We start from the raw sequence: 17705 nt of genomic DNA on the forward strand, positions 1-17705 counted from the left end.
GTACTGACCCGGTAACGGTTAGTATCTCAGTATGTTGCTTCAGATGTTGCTGATGACCCCCCAACCTCTGTTGAAATGTGTAATGTTGATGATAAGGTAATATGTTCCCCTCTTGATCTCTCTGAACCCTGCCATGTAGAACTGTCTATTGATGTTAATGTACTAAGTGACCATGTGGAACCCTGTAATTCCAAACTATTGGGTGATGCTGCTAAGGTAATCGGTAATAGTCATGTAACCAGTGATGCTCTAGCGATATGTCCTGAGAACTGTAATATGTTATATACTCAGAGTGACCCCCAGACCCTAGTTAACCAGAAGCAGACTTACATATCAGCTGTGACCCGCAGTCAGAATAGCCATAACTTAGAGATCTGTCTGCCAGCTAACAGCCAAGAAAGTGTCACAGAGGAGCCCAGCGAGACTGTCGCTTTTACTTCCCTCCTAGCCACCCAGAGCCAAGAGTTCCAGGCCGCCTTACATGATGATGCCAGCTTAGACAAGCTAAGGGACCTTGCTGGAAAGGAAGCCGACTTGATCCCTTGCTACTAGAGTATGTATTGGTAACAGAAGTCTCTCCCTTAATTGATGCAAATATTTTTATATCTCCATTCAAAAGACATATCATAGTTACATAGTACAGTTAAAAAAAGACACATATCCATCAAGATCAACCAAGGAATGGGAATGGTAAGGGAAAAATTTCTGCACATAAGAGCTAATATTTTTTTGTTCTAGGAAATTATCTAAGCCTTTTTTAAAGCCATCTACTGTAGCTACGGTGACCAGCTCCTGTGATAGACTATTCCACAGATTCACAGTTTTCACAGTAACGAAGGCTTGTCGCCTCCGCAGATTGATCCTTTATTTCTCCAGACGGAGGGAGTGTCCCCTTGTTTTTTGAGGAGGTTTTACATGGAACGGGATTTCACCATATTTTTTGTTTGTGCCATTCATATATTTATATAAGTTAATCATGTCCCCCCTTAGTCGTCTCTTTTCAAGGCTAAATAGGTTTAATTATTTGAATCCTTCCTGATAACTTAGATTCTCCATGCCCCTTATTAGCTTCACTGCTCTTTTTTATTTTTTCCAACTCCAGGGCATCCTTTCTATGAACTGGAGCCCAGACTTGAACTGCATATTCTAGATGAGGCCTCATTAATACTTTGTAAAGTGGTAATATTATATCCCTGTCCCGCGAGTCCATGCCTCTTTTAATACACGACAATATCTTGCTGGCCTTTGAAGCAGCTTATTGACTTTGCATGCTCTTATTTAGTTTATGATGTACAAGTACACCCAGATCCTTCTCAACAAGTGACTCCCACAGTATAGCTCCCCCTAGGACATATGATGCATTCAGATTGTTAGACAATAACGTAGTTTAAAGACGCCGCCCCAAATAGTCACATGCCATTAACTTATTGCATTTACACATTGTATTGTTCTACAGTTAAAATCCAATCCAAATTCAACTTCTCACTTACATTCTTCCACTGAGTAAGAATTAAAATATGTCTCTCGCCAGGAATCATGTCACATCTACTCACCTTGCACTAGATCAGATCGTAGTAACAGCTGACTCCTGGAGGCCCGTCGTGTGCTCTTGCTTCTTATTGGCTTATCCGGCGATCCAGCAGCACACATGAGACCTGGAACGTAAACAAAGTTGTGAACATTACGTAACACACTGGACTACTGTCTCCACATCTGCCGACAGCAAAAATAAAGCCATTAGACAAAAACACACATGTTCTTGTTCCCCAGGCTTTCTCCTCCCTTCCCCTCACGAATACTCCAAGAAAATAGTTTATTCCGTATTAGTCACCTATGCTGAATACCTGAACACACTGGCATGCGCTCCAGTGACTCATTGCATTTTGAAACGCAATCAAGTAAGCCAGCTGCATAACCGGAACCTATACACATAAAACCAGGGCCCCAGTTTCCAAACACCAAACAGCCATGATTAAGGACGTGCACAACGTCTGAAACGCGTAGGCTCCAAGACTGGACCGTTATATACTCCTATCTGCACACCAGGACTCCAACTCATTGGACCTTTTTAAACATCGATACCTAGTAAACTTGGAATAAGTTTCCATTTTATCCTCTCTATCGCTGGACTCAACCCCTTGCCTTTGCCTGTCTTTACCTATCGTGTGCCGACACGAGAGCCCGTGCGATGACTACGACACACACGTCAAGTGTCAGGTGAGCTGGAGGATCTCTTCCACATATCTTCTGTATAGTTTCTTCGGCTTTTCCTCACGTGCTCACCTTCCTAATACACATGCCCTATCGAGGACAAACAAGAACTCACTGTTCACATATGTGTATAACCATTTTGCCCTGAATCAGTGTGCAGTACAAGGAGATTTCATGCAAGTCTGTCACCTTAATATGTCTACAGGGAATTAATTATCTATGTATACCAAGATTTTCAATTTTTCATATGCTGGCTAAAAATTCTTCCTATTGTTTTATAACTTTTACCTACTGCTTCCCAAACATTTGGAGAGACACCCAATGTATATGGGCAACAAGAAATAAAATACAATAATCAAATAAATACCTTAAGACTAAGCTCAACATGTCTAACGAAGCTCAGTTAACTAGATCTGAACTGGCCGCAAAAGTTTTTGGCAGCAACGGAAAAAGTTTTGAAAGAAACCCCGATTTGGAAGACCTGTTCCATAACTTGGAGAAACACCTGGCACAACAGGCAAAATTATGGTGGGATCTCACCACCCTCAAAAATTACGTCTCACAAAACATGATTCCGAGGGGCTTACGTTTGAGAAAAATGCCCTCTTTCATATACACTGAGGACTTCCAGAAAGAATGGAACCAAACTTTATCTGACTGTTCCATCAAGCTAATGAATTTAATTACGAGACAAGAAGAACAAAAACTAACAGAACTGGAAATTAAAATAGCAGACATCAAAAAAGAATTAGATGTCTTTTCAAATTTACCCTCCTTCTCACAACTCGATATACGTACGTCTTCTTACATTGAGAAATTAGATCTCTCCATAGCAGAAACAAAAAAATCAAAGTTTCAGCGAGATACACGAGACTACATGAACAACGAAGTATACAATTGGAATAGAAAAGAACGTAATTTCACCAGACCCAGACCTATATTGAAAAAACGCAACCAACAATACAAACGATATAGAGACATACCCAGCAGAGTAAGCTTCAGTTCCACGGAACCTGACTCTGCAGAAGGCTTCTCAGAAGAAGAGAATGTTGGAATACATCCCCGTCTTTATCATAGACAAGAAGACACCACACAATCGTCAAAAAACGAGGAAGTAGGGGCGGGAGGAAGCACAAATCGGCCCTATCAAGAATAAACCCGTCACCTCCGGTCCCGAAAATTTCAACATTATTAAACTCCAACATAACGAATCTCTCATCCTTTCCTCTTACGGCAGATCAAGAATAAGTCCTCACTCTGGGCCTCAACTTCGCCCCTAACAATAACTTCAATTTGTTCAACACACTATTAGATATAAACAAATTCATCCGCAATTTGACCGTCAAAAAATACTTTCTCAATGCAGACTCCACCACAACAGAAGACCCCAACATAACTACAGCATCCACAAGCCATTCCAACAATGATCCCCAAGACAACAAACACCAACTCATGTCCAATTTTTCTTTCCAAGAACACAGAACTCTAGCATGTTTGGAAAGTCTGCAGACAGAAAGTCCTGAGCAAACAGTCATGATGGCTCCCAACTTCACAACTTCTAATCCCAAATTCTACCCCGTGAATTCACGAACAGAATCCATGGATCGATTCCAACTCATCATTGAACAAGAATTACAGAACTTAGCTGACAGACTTAAAGTCAATCACCCAGAACCCAACATGCCCACCCGCCTAAAAAAAGCAATAAAGACCTTGCAGGACAATAAAGAACTAACGATAAAAATGGCAGACAAAGGCGGAGGAATTGCTATTATGAACAAATCAGATTACCAAAAATCAATAATAGACATGCTATCTGATGAAAACACCTATAAAAAACTTGACACAAATCCCACAGTTAAAATAAAATTCTTAATGAAAAGCCTACTGAATGAAGGCCTTCAAGGGGGTTTCATCAATCAGAAACAGTTCAACTATCTGTATGTCGAACAACCCATCACTCCCATAATTCATGCTCTACCGCAAACCCATAAACAAATTAACCCTCCACCAATGAGACCCATAGTCTCAGGGATAGGATCGATATTAGAAAAATTATCCGAATGGCTCGACACTCTGTTACAACCTCTGGCTCAGCAAACTCCAGGTTTTCTAAAGGATACAAAAAATGTCCTTACCTCTCTAAAAGATAAAGTTTGGAACGATGATTATACCTGGCTTACCTGTGATGTCGTCTCACTCTACACATCTATTCCCCATCATGTAGCCTATACTGCCTTAGAAAGCCACCTCCAGACACACAGTACCTATGATAGAAATTTCCAAACTTATATCCTAAACGTACTGATGTTCCTAATGAAGCACAACTTCTTCCAATTTGACAGCAAATATTTCCTCCAACTGAAAGGCGTCTCCATGGGAGCTAAATTCTCCCCATCAATTGCAAACCTGGTGATGGCGTGGTGGGAGGAATCACATATTTTTTCTAGCAACAACTTGCATGGCAAAAACATCGAGTGGTACGGGAGATACATCGATGACCTCCTGCTAATATGGAAGGGACCCATCGACTTTATTCCAAACTTCGTTGAGTATCTCAACCAGAACCCCTACAATCTCAAGTTCACCTACAATTACAACAAAATGTCAATAGTCTTTTTAAACTTAGAACTAGAGGGAAAAACAGGCCAAATCATCTCAACTCAAATGCATCGGAAACCTACTTCCGCAAACTCCATATTGCATGCCAGGAGCAACCATTCCAAACACACAATTAAAGCCATCCCAGTTGGAGAATTCCACCGTGCAAAAAGAAACTGCACATCAGCCAACCAATTTAGCATAGAGCAAGAACAAATCACAACAAGATTGAGAAACAGAGGCTATCCACAATGGTCCCTCAATAGAGCCCGTGATATCATAACCAAAAAACCAAGAGCCCAACTCCTAGAACAGCACAAACCGAATAAGCTGGACTCCAACCAACCGACACTGGTCCTACAGCAAAGTAACCAGTTCCTGGAAATAAAACATCTAGTATATAGGTACCTACCTATTCTCATGGAGGACGTTGACCTGCGGTCCATCCTAAAGGTAGGATGTAGAATAATAGCGAGAAAAGCTCCATCAATAGGTAGCACCCTTTCACCATCCCTATTCACGTCACACGAGACTAAATCAACTTGGTTGGAAACCAAAGGGTTCTACAAATGTGGACAGCATCCCTTCAAGGTATGCCAATATGCTTATCCTACAAAAACCTTCTGTGACTCCACACAGTCAGACACATATACTATTCAAAATTACATAAATTGTAACACTGAGTCTGTTATCTACGTTATTGAATGCACAGAATGCCAACTAAAATATATAGGCTGCACGAACCGAAAACTCAAAATTAGGATCCTCGAACACCTCAGTTATATAAGAAATCCAAACATTATAAACATTTCAAGTGCCTCCAAACATTTCATACATCACCATAATCGAACAATAAAAACTCTCCGATGTTTCGCTATAGAAAAAATCCATCTCCCCAAAAGAGGCGGCGACTTGAAACACAAAACTCACCTGCGAGAGGCCTTTTGGATATACAGATTAAAAACAAGGTTCCCACAGGGACTCAATCTCAAGAAAGAACTCATGTTCCAGTATTAATTCAAGCCTGTGCACCAATTGCATACTTTGGTTTTCTTACAGTCGTAACCCATGTTAGAAGCAACTGTCTCACACAAATGATATTCTCTCCATTTGTACATAAAGTCAACAGTAGTCTTGCATACATAACATGTGCTTTTTGTATGCAATCTACACAATATTATGACTTTTTTAGCCATCTTTCTTTCCAATTCCTATATTTTTTCTTTCCTACACTCCCTGCACTCCAGATTTCGATCCAGCGCATAGAAACTGAGGGCCCCCCCCCCCCAAATCAATTTATCACAAAATCATATAAATACATTAATATAAGTATAGTTCCACCACAGGCTATACATTTAGGTGACTACAAGGATTTTTGTTTTACATACAGGTTACAACACCATAGCCACGATTAATCGCATTAAGCATCCTCTCCATAGACATGCAAAAGTATTTTACTCACCCATAGCATATACCAGAGCATGCCAGCTGACAGCGACGCAATGAGAGTGGAGGGTTTCCTCACGTGCAGACAATCGTTCGTTCTTCCGACATGCATAGACAACCTGTAAAACAAACAAAGGCCCATATAATTCATCACGATAGACAATAACGTAGTTTAAAGACGCCGCCCCAAATAGTCACATGCAATTAACTTATTGCATTTACACATTGTATTGTTCTACAGTTAAAATCCAATCCAAATTCAACTTCTCACTTACATTCTTCCACTGAGTAAGAATTAAAATATGTCTCTCGCCAGGAATCATGTCACATCTACTCACCTTGCACTAGATCAGATCGTAGTAACAGCTGACTCCTGGAGGCCCGTCGGGTGCTCTTGCTTCTTATTGGCTTATCCGGCGATCCAGCAGCACACATGAGACCTGGAACGTAAACAAAGTTGTGAACATTACGTAACACACTGGACTACTGTCTCCACATCTGCCGACAGCAAAAATAAAGCCATTAGACAAAAACACACATGTTCTTGTTCCCCAGGCTTTCTCCTCCCTTCCCCTCACGAATACTCCAAGAAAATAGTTTATTCCGTATTAGTCACCTATGCTGAATACCTGAACACACTGGCATGCGCTCCAGTGACTCATTGCATTTTGAAACGCAATCAAGTAAGCCAGCTGCATAACCGGAACCTATACACATAAAACCAGGGCCCCAGTTTCCAAACACCAAACAGCCATGATTAAGGACGTGCACAACGTCTGAAACGCGTAGGCTCCAAGACTGGACCGTTATATACTCCTGTCTGCACACCAGGACTCCAACTCATTGGACCTTTTTAAACATCGATACCTAGTAAACTTGGAATAAGTTTCCATTTTATCCTCTCTATCGCTGGACTCAACCCCTTGCCTTTGCCTGTCTTTACCTATCGTGTGCCGACACGAGAGCCCGTGCGATGACTACGACACACACGTCAAGTGTCAGGTGAGCTGGAGGATCTCTTCCACATATCTTCTGTATTGATCCCTTGCTACTAGAGTATGTATTGGTAACAGAAGTCTCTCCCTTAATTGATGCAAATATTTTTATATCTCCATTCAAAAGACATATCATAGTTACATAGTACAGTTAAAAAAAGACACATATCCATCAAGATCAACCAAGGAATGGGAATGGTAAGGGAAAAATTTCTGCACATAAGAGCTAATATTTTTTTGTTCTAGGAAATTATCTAAGCCTTTTTTAAAGCCATCTACTGTAGCTACTGTGACCAGCTCCTGTGATAGACTATTCCACAGATTCACAGTTTTCACAGTAACGAAGGCTTGTCGCCTCCGCAGATTGATCCTTTATTTCTCCAGACGGAGGGAGTGTCCCCTTGTTTTTTGAGGAGGTTTTACATGGAACGGGATTTCACCATATTTTTTGTTTGTGCCATTCATATATTTATATAAGTTAATCATGTCCCCCCTTAGTCGTCTCTTTTCAAGGCTAAATAGGTTTAATTATTTGAATCCTTCCTGATAACTTAGATTCTCCATGCCCCTTATTAGCTTCACTGCTCTTTTTTATTTTTTCCAACTCCAGGGCATCCTTTCTATGAACTGGAGCCCAGACTTGAACTGCATATTCTAGATGAGGCCTCATTAATACTTTGTAAAGTGGTAATATTATATCCCTGTCCCGCGAGTCCATGCCTCTTTTAATACACGACAATATCTTGCTGGCCTTTGAAGCAGCTTATTGACTTTGCATGCTCTTATTTAGTTTATGATGTACAAGTACACCCAGATCCTTCTCAACAAGTGACTCCCACAGTATAGCTCCCCCTAGGACATATGATGCATTCAGATTGTTGGTATGCAGATACATAACTTTACATTTATCTACATTAAACCACATTTACCAAGTGGATGCCCAAACCCTTACTGTGTCCAAATCAGCTTGCAATTTACGAACATCTTCCATAGACTGAACAATACTACATAGCTTGGTGTCATCTGCAAAAATAGAAATAGTGCTATTGATCCCATCCTCTATATCATTAATAAATAAGTTGAATAATAGTGGTCCCAGCACAGAACCCTGGGGTACACCATATAATCAGGGACTATTCAGAGTAGGAGATTCATTGACCACAACTCTCTGGATACGGTCCTTGAACCAATTCTCAGTCCAATTACAATAACTATACGTTCTAAATCTATAGTCCTTAATTTACCCATTAGACGTCTATGAGGGACAGTGTCAAATGCCTTTGCAAAGTCCAAAAACACTATATCCACAGCGGCCCCTCTGTCTAGGCTTCTGCTCACCTCTTCATAAAAACAAATCAGGTTGGTTTGACAACTTCTGTCCATAGTAAAACCGTGCTGGCTGTCACTTGTAATACTATTTTTTGTCACATGATCCTGTATATAGTCCCTCAATAGCCCCTCAAACATTTTTCCCCACGATGGATGTTAAGCTTACTGGATTTTCCTTCAAGTTTCACCGAGGTACTTGTGGTTAGCAACACCTGGAAAGGACCATCATATCTGGGGTCAAGACTTTTCCTCACGTGTCTCTTTATCACAAGCCACTCTCCAGGCTGAAGCTTATGAGAGCATTCACAATTGGGTATGGAAGAGAAAACTCGAGAATGTAAAAGCACATACTAAGGTAAACAGCCTGCACTGCTACTATTGCCCTGATATAGGATGGGGCCCCTCTGGCTACAGGGTCGAGTCTGACAGAGTAGTAGGCAACAGGACGGTGTTGTTGACCATGTGACTGTGTAAGGACAGCACTGGTATGTCCTTATAATTCAGTGCAATAAAGCCTGAAGGGTTTTGCATAATCTGGAGTTCCTAAAGCGGGGGCTGTTCGTATGGCTATTTTAAGAGAATAAAAATTGTCCAGTGCCTCTCCTGTGAGAGAAAAATGTTCAGTTTTAAGACAATCATATAGTGGTTGCATGAGAGCCGAAGCATTACTAACCCAGGGTCGATAATATGACACTAGCCCTAAAAAGGTTCGTAGGGCACTATAAGTTTGTGGTGGAGGTATTTTTGAAACTACTTGCACCCTTTCAGGTGTTAGGTGTCTAATCCCTTGTGACACGCAGTGGCCCAAAAATATCACCGTGGTACAACAAAATTGAAGTTTCACTCGTGAAACCTTGCAGCCTTTTGTCGCCAAAAACTGCAGTAATGCAAGGGATGTTTCGATACACTGATCCTGACTGAGGCAACATAATAAAAGATCATCTACATATTGAAGAAGGACCACATCGGGGTCGGAATTCCAATCTTCAAGAACTAGGCCCATTGCAACCGTCTAAATACTAGGGGAATTCTGGGCATCTTGGGGAGTACCTTCCTTGCGTAATGTTTGCCGAAATGAGTGAAGGCACACAAGTACCAACAGTCAGGATGTAGTGGTACAGAAAATAAAGCATTTGCCAAATCAATTACAGTAAAATGTGTGGTATTGTGAGGAATTTCGGCCAACAGGGTATGGGAATTTGGCAAAATCGGGGTATTAAATAGAGTAGCAGTATTGACAGCTCTAAGATCATATACGATATTTGGCTGGTTACCCCTTATCCGTCTTCTTTTTTAATGGGTACAATGGGGTATTACATGGGGACACTATTTCGGTGAGGATTCCTGCCCGCAGAAAATCCTGAACACTAGCATAAATGGCTTCTGACTGAGCCATGCTCAAAGGGTATTGTTTCTTCTGTGGGAGTGGGTGGCCAGGTTTGAGACTTAGTCACTGGTGGGAGTGGAAGAATTCCTACATCCGTAGGACTAGCTGCCCATAAGCTGACTGGAATCACGCTAAGGAGTGTCTCCACTTCTGATGGGGACAGACATAACATTTGAGACTACGGCCATTCATCCCAAGGGTTAAGATCACATGAGGCAATAAGACATAATTATTCCTCACCCCAGTGTCCTGTCAGGTGCACTGTCCCATCTTCTAGATATTCTATACTGAGCCTGAGCCTCTATAACAAATCTGCTCCTTGTAAGTTTACTGGGGCGGTTTCGCTAGTAACGATGAGAGTTACTACAGATTTGTGAGGGCCAAATGAGAAGACAACTGACTTTGTGAGGGGGTTCTGCACCACTTTCCCCTCTACTCCCACACATGGTTGTGTTTCACCAGAGATTAAACGAGTGAGTATTTGACTGGCACTTACTACTGTTGTGGCTGCTCCAGTATCAATGAGAAAAGGAATTGGCCTCTGCCCTTCTATGGATAGAGATACTAACGGGGCAGGTCCTAATTTAATGGGCAGGATTGAAGCTATTGTGCCAGCTTCTGGATTTCCAATTTCTCATGATTGATACCCACAATCCTCCTCATTCAGGCGTTGCCTGCCCAAGTGCTGCAGAGGTGTTTTTTTTTTTAGCTACTTCCTGTGACTGAGTTCGTGGCTGCCAATTTGGGTCTTTAGGTCTTTTTGGTGCATTACAATTTCTGGAAATATGTCCAGGCTTATCACAATTGTAACAAATGTTCTGTTTTCGGGGTCCCCTGCCCTGTCCCCCTTGATTATGATTCTGAGGGTAGTAGGGAGCCACTCCCGCTACAGGATTTTTCTCTCTCTGTTGTTTCTGACTTTGTTCTACCCCCTGTGCCACTTTCATGAGGTCTCGTGGGTCTAGGCTCCTCCATTCAGGGCCGGCTACTCCCACAACTTCTTTTATGGGTTTCTTTAACCCTTCCATAAAGGATAAATCCCTTTTTCTCTTCAAGTTCCTCATTCCTTTCTCTGTTCCCGTCATCATAGCATTCATAATAAAACTATCCTCCCCATTCGATTTCCCTAGCCCCTCCTCTCTGTACTTCCTTGGACACATTTTTCCAGGCATTCGCTTGCTCCGTAAACTTTTTATCTTTCAACCATCCTCTATGGGTTCTACATACCTCACCCCATTCATCAGGGTCTCCTCAGGTTTTTGACTGCATCTCTCCCTTCCCTTTGTTTTACTATATCCACTGGAGAAACTCCTGGTTTCTTCTTCTGGGATGCCAGTGTCACTAAATTCCTCATCTTGGTAACGCTACGTATCCCAGCATCACCTTGTCTACTGGGATGGGGCAGACTGATAGATAATCACTTACTATCTATTTTCTACAGTCACCCGCACACTACTCTGGCCAGAGCTTTAAAATGCGGACCGGGGTATGTGACACTCGCCCACACCCAGACTAATCCAATATAGCAACAAAACTCCAATAATTGCAATCAAAAACAACAATCCTAGCATGAGTGAGGCATGATCAAAACTCATTCTTTACCTAAAACACATTCACACAACCGTAAGGGTATGTGCACACGAGAACTGTCGTTTACGTCTGAAAAGACAGACTGTTTTCAGGAGAAAACAGCTGCGTCGTTTCAGACGTAAAAGCTCCTCCTCGCATTATGCGAGGGGTCTTTGACGCCTGTAATCTTGAGCTGCTCTTCATTGACTTCAATGAAGAACGGCTCAAATTACATTGCAAAGACGTGTCCTGCACTTCTTTGCCAAGGCAGTCAATTTACACATCGTCGTTTGACAGCTGTCAAACGACGATGCGTAAATGACAGGTCGTCGGCACAGTACGTCGGCAAACCCATTCAAATGAATGGGCAGATGTTTGCCGACGTATTGTAGCCGTATTTTCAGACGTAAAATGAGGCATAATACGCCTTGTTTACGTCTGAAAATAGGTTGTGTGAACCGAGCCTTACAGAAATCAGGGACGTTTCCTGAGGGAACAAGGATTCATGGACCGGCCAGCATTTAAGTCCCTCTTACCTTATGTCTCCCACTCGTCCCCGAACTCACAGTATAGGACAGAGAAGGTGCAGAGCAAAGTTGTAAGAATCAAGGCTTCTTATCTTATGCTGCAGCGATGGTCTGCACGTTCCTGGCTAGTCACTGCAGGGCGTTCGGAGGGTCAGGGGAGCACCAAAATGTAGCTGCCGGTCCCTATTGGGGCGCCAATTTCTGTGGTCGCAACGGTATCACTACGCCTTGATTTCTGTAGGTTACAAATTAGAAGTAGGTATATAACAGCAGGAGAATCGATGACGCTGAGACCAAGTTCTCAAAAGGAAAGATTCCCATTTATTATCATATACAGCGTATATTTATAGGACACATAGAACAAAGAGCATAACTCAGATTGTAATCAGCCTCCCTCTGACCTTGCGCGCCATCACTAACTGTTACTTGCATAAACTGTTTTATTGCCAAAAGAAATAACGAAGTAATCTGCAGAGCATCTGCAGATTATTACAAGGCAAACTAAAAGACAAAAATGAATATCATACTGTGCAGTGTATAAGGACACAAAATCCAAAACATGGAATTTAGAAATTATTCCTTCACACTAACTTGACTTGATCCACAAGCTACTTAATTTAGCAAGTCCAAAACAGAGCAAGCTCAACTGAGGCCTGCAGACTAATTTATATAACCTGAGAGCAATTAACCCCTCCCCCTAGTCAGCTGCACAGCAGGACAGAAGCTAAGAAGGAAAAAAGCGTTTTAAATTGTGTTTAAAAGTTCTGCTAGCTTCTATTAGCAAGCACTCAATTCATATTTCACACGCAGTATCACACACAGGAACACCGCAAGCTAATCGGGTTAATAACTTCACTTGATCCACAAGTCACTTAATTTAGCAAGCACAAAAACAGAACCCATCAGTCTGTAGCTTCCTGGCAACATAGGATCTTTACCCGTTTTATATATAGTCACAATCTTGGCAGCTAGCATTTTACTAGGAGGGAGTCCTTCTTTGCCAAATGAGTTAAAGAGGGCAACCAAATGTTATTTTGCTGGTTGAGCTGAATTTTCTATTGGTAATATTTTGGAGTACATTCGACATTTTAATCACTTTTTAATTAATACTTTGTGTGAGATGAAGTTAACAAAAAAACAGCGATTGGCCATGAAAACCTTCAGCACTATCACGGGGGGTGGGGGGGGGGGCAATGAACCGTCAGAAGGGGCCGTCCCCCTGTTTCTAATAACTTAAATGCCACGGTCGCTATTGACTGCGACATCTAAGGGGTAAATCTAGCAGGATACTGCCTGTTACACTCAAGTGCCGACTGCAACATACAGCCAACAAGCTCGTCCTATGGAACAGCCCATAAGCCTGCTCCATACTCTTCCCCCCACCCTCCCTCGGACCTGTCAGGAAAGGTTTAAAAGTATTGTCCCCTAAATGGTTATTTCCGAAGATGTACAAAGTTCTGCCCTTAACATAATTTTTTATTACTTAAAAATAAACATTATTTAAACTGTACACAGTTTTTATTCTAGATAAACATTATGGTACATTTTTAGGTGTTTACCATATATTATATATATAATTTCCTTGTACTACAGTACAACCAATAAAAAGTCAGTCCTCAATTGTTCAATTCAGGTTAGATAATAAAAACCCTGATCTTCATAATACCTTGTTCACACTAGCGTCATGGCTTCTGTTTTTTCTGGAGTCATGACGGATGTGAAGGATTTTTTGTGTAACAGAAAATAACAAATCTGTACATAGTTAGTATGGTCGAAAAAAGATACATGTCCATCAAGTTCAACCAAGGGATGGGAAAAAGGAAAAGGATGAAACAAAAATTCTACACATTCACATAGGAGCTGAATTTTTTTTTTTGTTCTAGGAAATTATCTAAGCCTTTTTAAAAGCCATCTATTGTCCCTGCTGTGACCAGCTCCTGCGGTAGTCTATTCCATAGAGTCACAGTTTTCACAGTCTTGTTGCCTCTGCAGATTGAACCTTTTTTTCTCCAGATGGATGGAGTGCCCCTTTGTTTTTTGAGGGGTTTTTACATGGAACAGGATTTCACTATATTTTTTGTATGTGCCATTCATATATTTATACAAATTAATAATCTCCCCCTTTGTCGTCTCTTTTCATGGCTAAACAGGTTTAATTATTTTAATCTTTCCTCATAACTTAGATTCTCCATGACCCTTATTCGTTTAGTTGCTCTTTTTTGTATTTTTTTCCAACTCCAGGGCATCCTTTCTATGAACTGGTGCCCAGAACTGAACTGCATATTCTAGATGAGGCCTTACAAAATGCTTTGTAAAGTGGTAATATTATATCCCTGTCCCGTGAGTCCATGCCTCTTTTAATATAGGACAATATCGTGCTGGCCTTAGATGCAGCTGACTGACATTGCATGCTGTTATTTAGTTTATGATCTACAAGTACACCCAGATCCTACTCAACAAGTGACTCTCCCAGTATAGCTCCCCCTAAGACATATGATGCATGCAGGTTGTTGGTACCCAGATGCATAACTTTACATTTATCTACATAAAATTACATTTACCAAGTGGATGCCCAAACACTTAGTGTGTCCAAATCAGCTTGCAATATACAAACATATTCCACAGACTGAACAATACTACATAGTTTGGTGTCATCTGCAAAAATTTAAATAGTGCTATTAATCCCATCCTCTATATTATTAATAGAGAAGATGAATAATAGTGGTCCCAGCATGGAACCCTGAGGTACACCACTTATAACCGGAGACCAATCAGAGTAGGAATCATTGACCACAACTCTCTGGATACGGTCCTTGAGCCAATTCTCAATCCAATTACAAACTATACTTTCTAAATCTATAGCCCTTAATTTACCCATTAGACGTCTATGAGGGACAGTGTCAAATGCCTTTGCAAAGTCCAAAAACACTATATCCACAGCGGCCCCTCTGTCTAGGCTTCTGCTCACCTCTTCATAAAAACAAATCAGGTTGGTTTGACAACTTCTGTCCTTAGTAAATCCGAGCTGGCTGTCACTTATAATACTATTTTTTGTCTATAGTCCCTCAATAGCCCTTCAAACATTTTATCCACGATGGATGTTAAGCTTACTGGTCTATAATTACCCAGGGAAGACACCACATTTGCCCTGCGCCAGTCCCTTGGCACTATACCAGTCACTAGAGTATCTCTAGGGTGTAACCCGTCTGGTCCCGGAGCCTTGTGCACATTTATTTTATTTAACGTAGCTTGGACCATATCTACATTCAGCTAATTAGCTATATTAATCTATATATTAACAGCACTGGCATCGGCTACATCTGCTGCTCTTTCTTCTATTGTATATACAGAGCTAAAGAACCCCTTTAGTAACACTGCCTTTTTTTGATCCCCTCCCAACCAACTCCCCATTACCACTATTTAGGGGTCCTTCATGTTCAGACCTTTACTTTTTTTGCGTTTATACACTTGAAGAATTTTTGGGGGATTTGTTTTGCTATCCTTGGCCACCTGCCTTTCATTTTGTATTTTTGCTGATTTTATTGCTTTTTTTGAAGATTTTATTAAGCTTTTTGTAATTTACAAAGGCTAGAGTTGTACCCTCAGATTTGTATTTTACAAATGCCCTTTGTTTTGTCATATATTGCCCTTTTTACAGAAGGTGTAAGCCATGTGGGGTTTAATCTTAGTCATTAATACCTGTTATCTTTAGGAATAAATTTTGCACTATATTTATACAAAGTGGATTTTAAGATTTATCATTTGTACCATCCTTTGACATTACATGTACTCCATCAGCATAAAGGGTAGTCAGTTTTTGTTTTTTCCCCTCAGTTTCTTTCTTTCTTTGCTTCTTTTTATTTATTTTTCAGGTAAAAATATTGCAGCAGATTATGCTATTCTAGGCTTCCCAGAGCTAGATACACCTGACTGAACAGACCCTAATACTACTGTGAACATGGCATAACTGCTATAAGCAACTGCTTAAACTGGTTGTCTGGGCATGGGGTGGTTTTTCATACTCGTGACCTATCCACAGGGTAGGTAATCAATATATGATCAGTGGGGTTCCGACACGTGCACCCCGTATCGACCATCTGTTCCGGCAGCCTCTGGGCACTGGATATAATGCTATAGTCTGTTTTAGAAGCAGATGGCTCCGTACACTGTATAGCGGCTGTCACGGTCGCAGGGTATGTGGACCCACTAGGCCGCTCTGCCGTAGCGGGGAGGCAGCTGACCAGGTCACAGTCTACACGAAAGTCAATAGCAGATAGCAATGCTTGGGTACCTGAACTAGTCCAGACGGTGCCTGTGGCTTCAGCACAGATGGAGGCCTGTGCGGCAGGTAGCACCAGACGTGGGCAGTATCCGATATGGCAGAAGACACTGGACGTGGCAAACTACCCTGGACGTGGCAAACGACAGCAGGTGCAGTAGACATGACTCCAACACTGGTAGGCACAGGAACAAGAACAATACGGGATACAGGAACGGGTAACAGGTCATGGGTAACAACTGGAACGAGGAAACTAAGGGACCGTTTGCAAGACTAACAACGCTCAGGCAAGGATCAGAAGGCCTGGGGCCTTCTTATAGACTGGGAAATCATGGCCGTTGATGGCCGGAACAGCTGATAGGTGCGGGGTCCACTGATCATCTAATAATTACCTATCCTGTCGATCAGTATGAAAAACCGCCCCATGCCCGGACAAACCCTTCAACTTTATTTGCAAGTTTGTATTCTAAGGATGCTCCTCAGTGTAAACACTTTTTGGTTGAATAATATTTTCGATTAATATCTTGATGATGCTTTATTTCTTTATCAGCGGAAGTACTGCTTTGCCTAAAGAGAACAAACCTTTTACAAAAGAACTGCTTGCTGAAGCCGTGCTCTTCTTATTTGTTGCTTGGAGGACGTGTGGTGCATTTGCCATTTTACTTTTGTTTCTTCGTTATTTGCTTAAGGTAAGATTTTAGGGTTTAAACAAAGTTTTATTGAAGTCATAAGACAGTAAAGTACAGATGTGTCATTCCTTACCTTTTCTTATAGCTCAACATATCCTGAGATGACCAGCTTTGACAAAATAAAATGTGATTTTACAATGTCTATGTTATAGGTGCTTGTGTGGCCACCCTGTAGTTGTGGGGTGCATTGCAGTCGGTCAAGGATTTTGCTAGCATGTCGCAATATTGTATTGAATTGGTTTCATGAGAAATTGAAACATTTAACCCGTTAGTGACCGGCCCATAGTGTTTTCTACGTCGGTCACTAATGGGCCTTATTCCGATGCAATAGACTTTTTACGTCGCTGCATCGGAATATGTAGAATCTCCCTGCTCTCAGCTGCCAGAGGTAGCTGAGGGCTTGGGGCGACCCTGCTCCACTGGGTGAGATCGATATTAGTATCGATCTCACCCGTTTAACCCTTCAGATGCGGTGCTGAATAGCGTGCACCGCATCTGAGTGGTTTTGGAGAGAGGGAGGGAGCTCCCTCTCATCCAACTGACACCCGGCGATAAGATCGCCGAGTGTCTGTGTCTTCGATGGCAGCCGGCGGCCTAATAAAGGCCCCCAGGTCTGCCTGTCGTGAATGCCTGCTAGATCATGCCTCTGGCATGTCCTAGCAGATGCCTGTC

The 17705-nt window shown here is 41.7% G+C and overlaps 1 protein-coding gene across 4 annotated transcripts in view; it reads left to right on the plus strand.

Annotated features, from left to right (window-relative positions):
* The window catches only part of PGAP1 (post-GPI attachment to proteins inositol deacylase 1), a 734955-nt gene that overhangs the window by 608025 nt on the left and 109225 nt on the right, over window positions 1–17705 (plus strand). For all 4 annotated transcript variants that reach the window (XM_075830035.1, XM_075830037.1, XM_075830034.1 and 1 more), the window contains one exon: window positions 16895–17033. In XM_075830035.1, coding sequence (XP_075686150.1) covers window positions 16895–17033 — 139 coding nt within the window. The remainder of the gene's footprint in view (window positions 1–16894; window positions 17034–17705) is intronic.

The sequence above is a fragment of the Rhinoderma darwinii genome, chromosome 6 (assembly GCF_050947455.1).
Source record: "Rhinoderma darwinii isolate aRhiDar2 chromosome 6, aRhiDar2.hap1, whole genome shotgun sequence".
NCBI classification, from domain to species: Eukaryota; Metazoa; Chordata; class Amphibia; order Anura; family Rhinodermatidae; genus Rhinoderma; species Rhinoderma darwinii.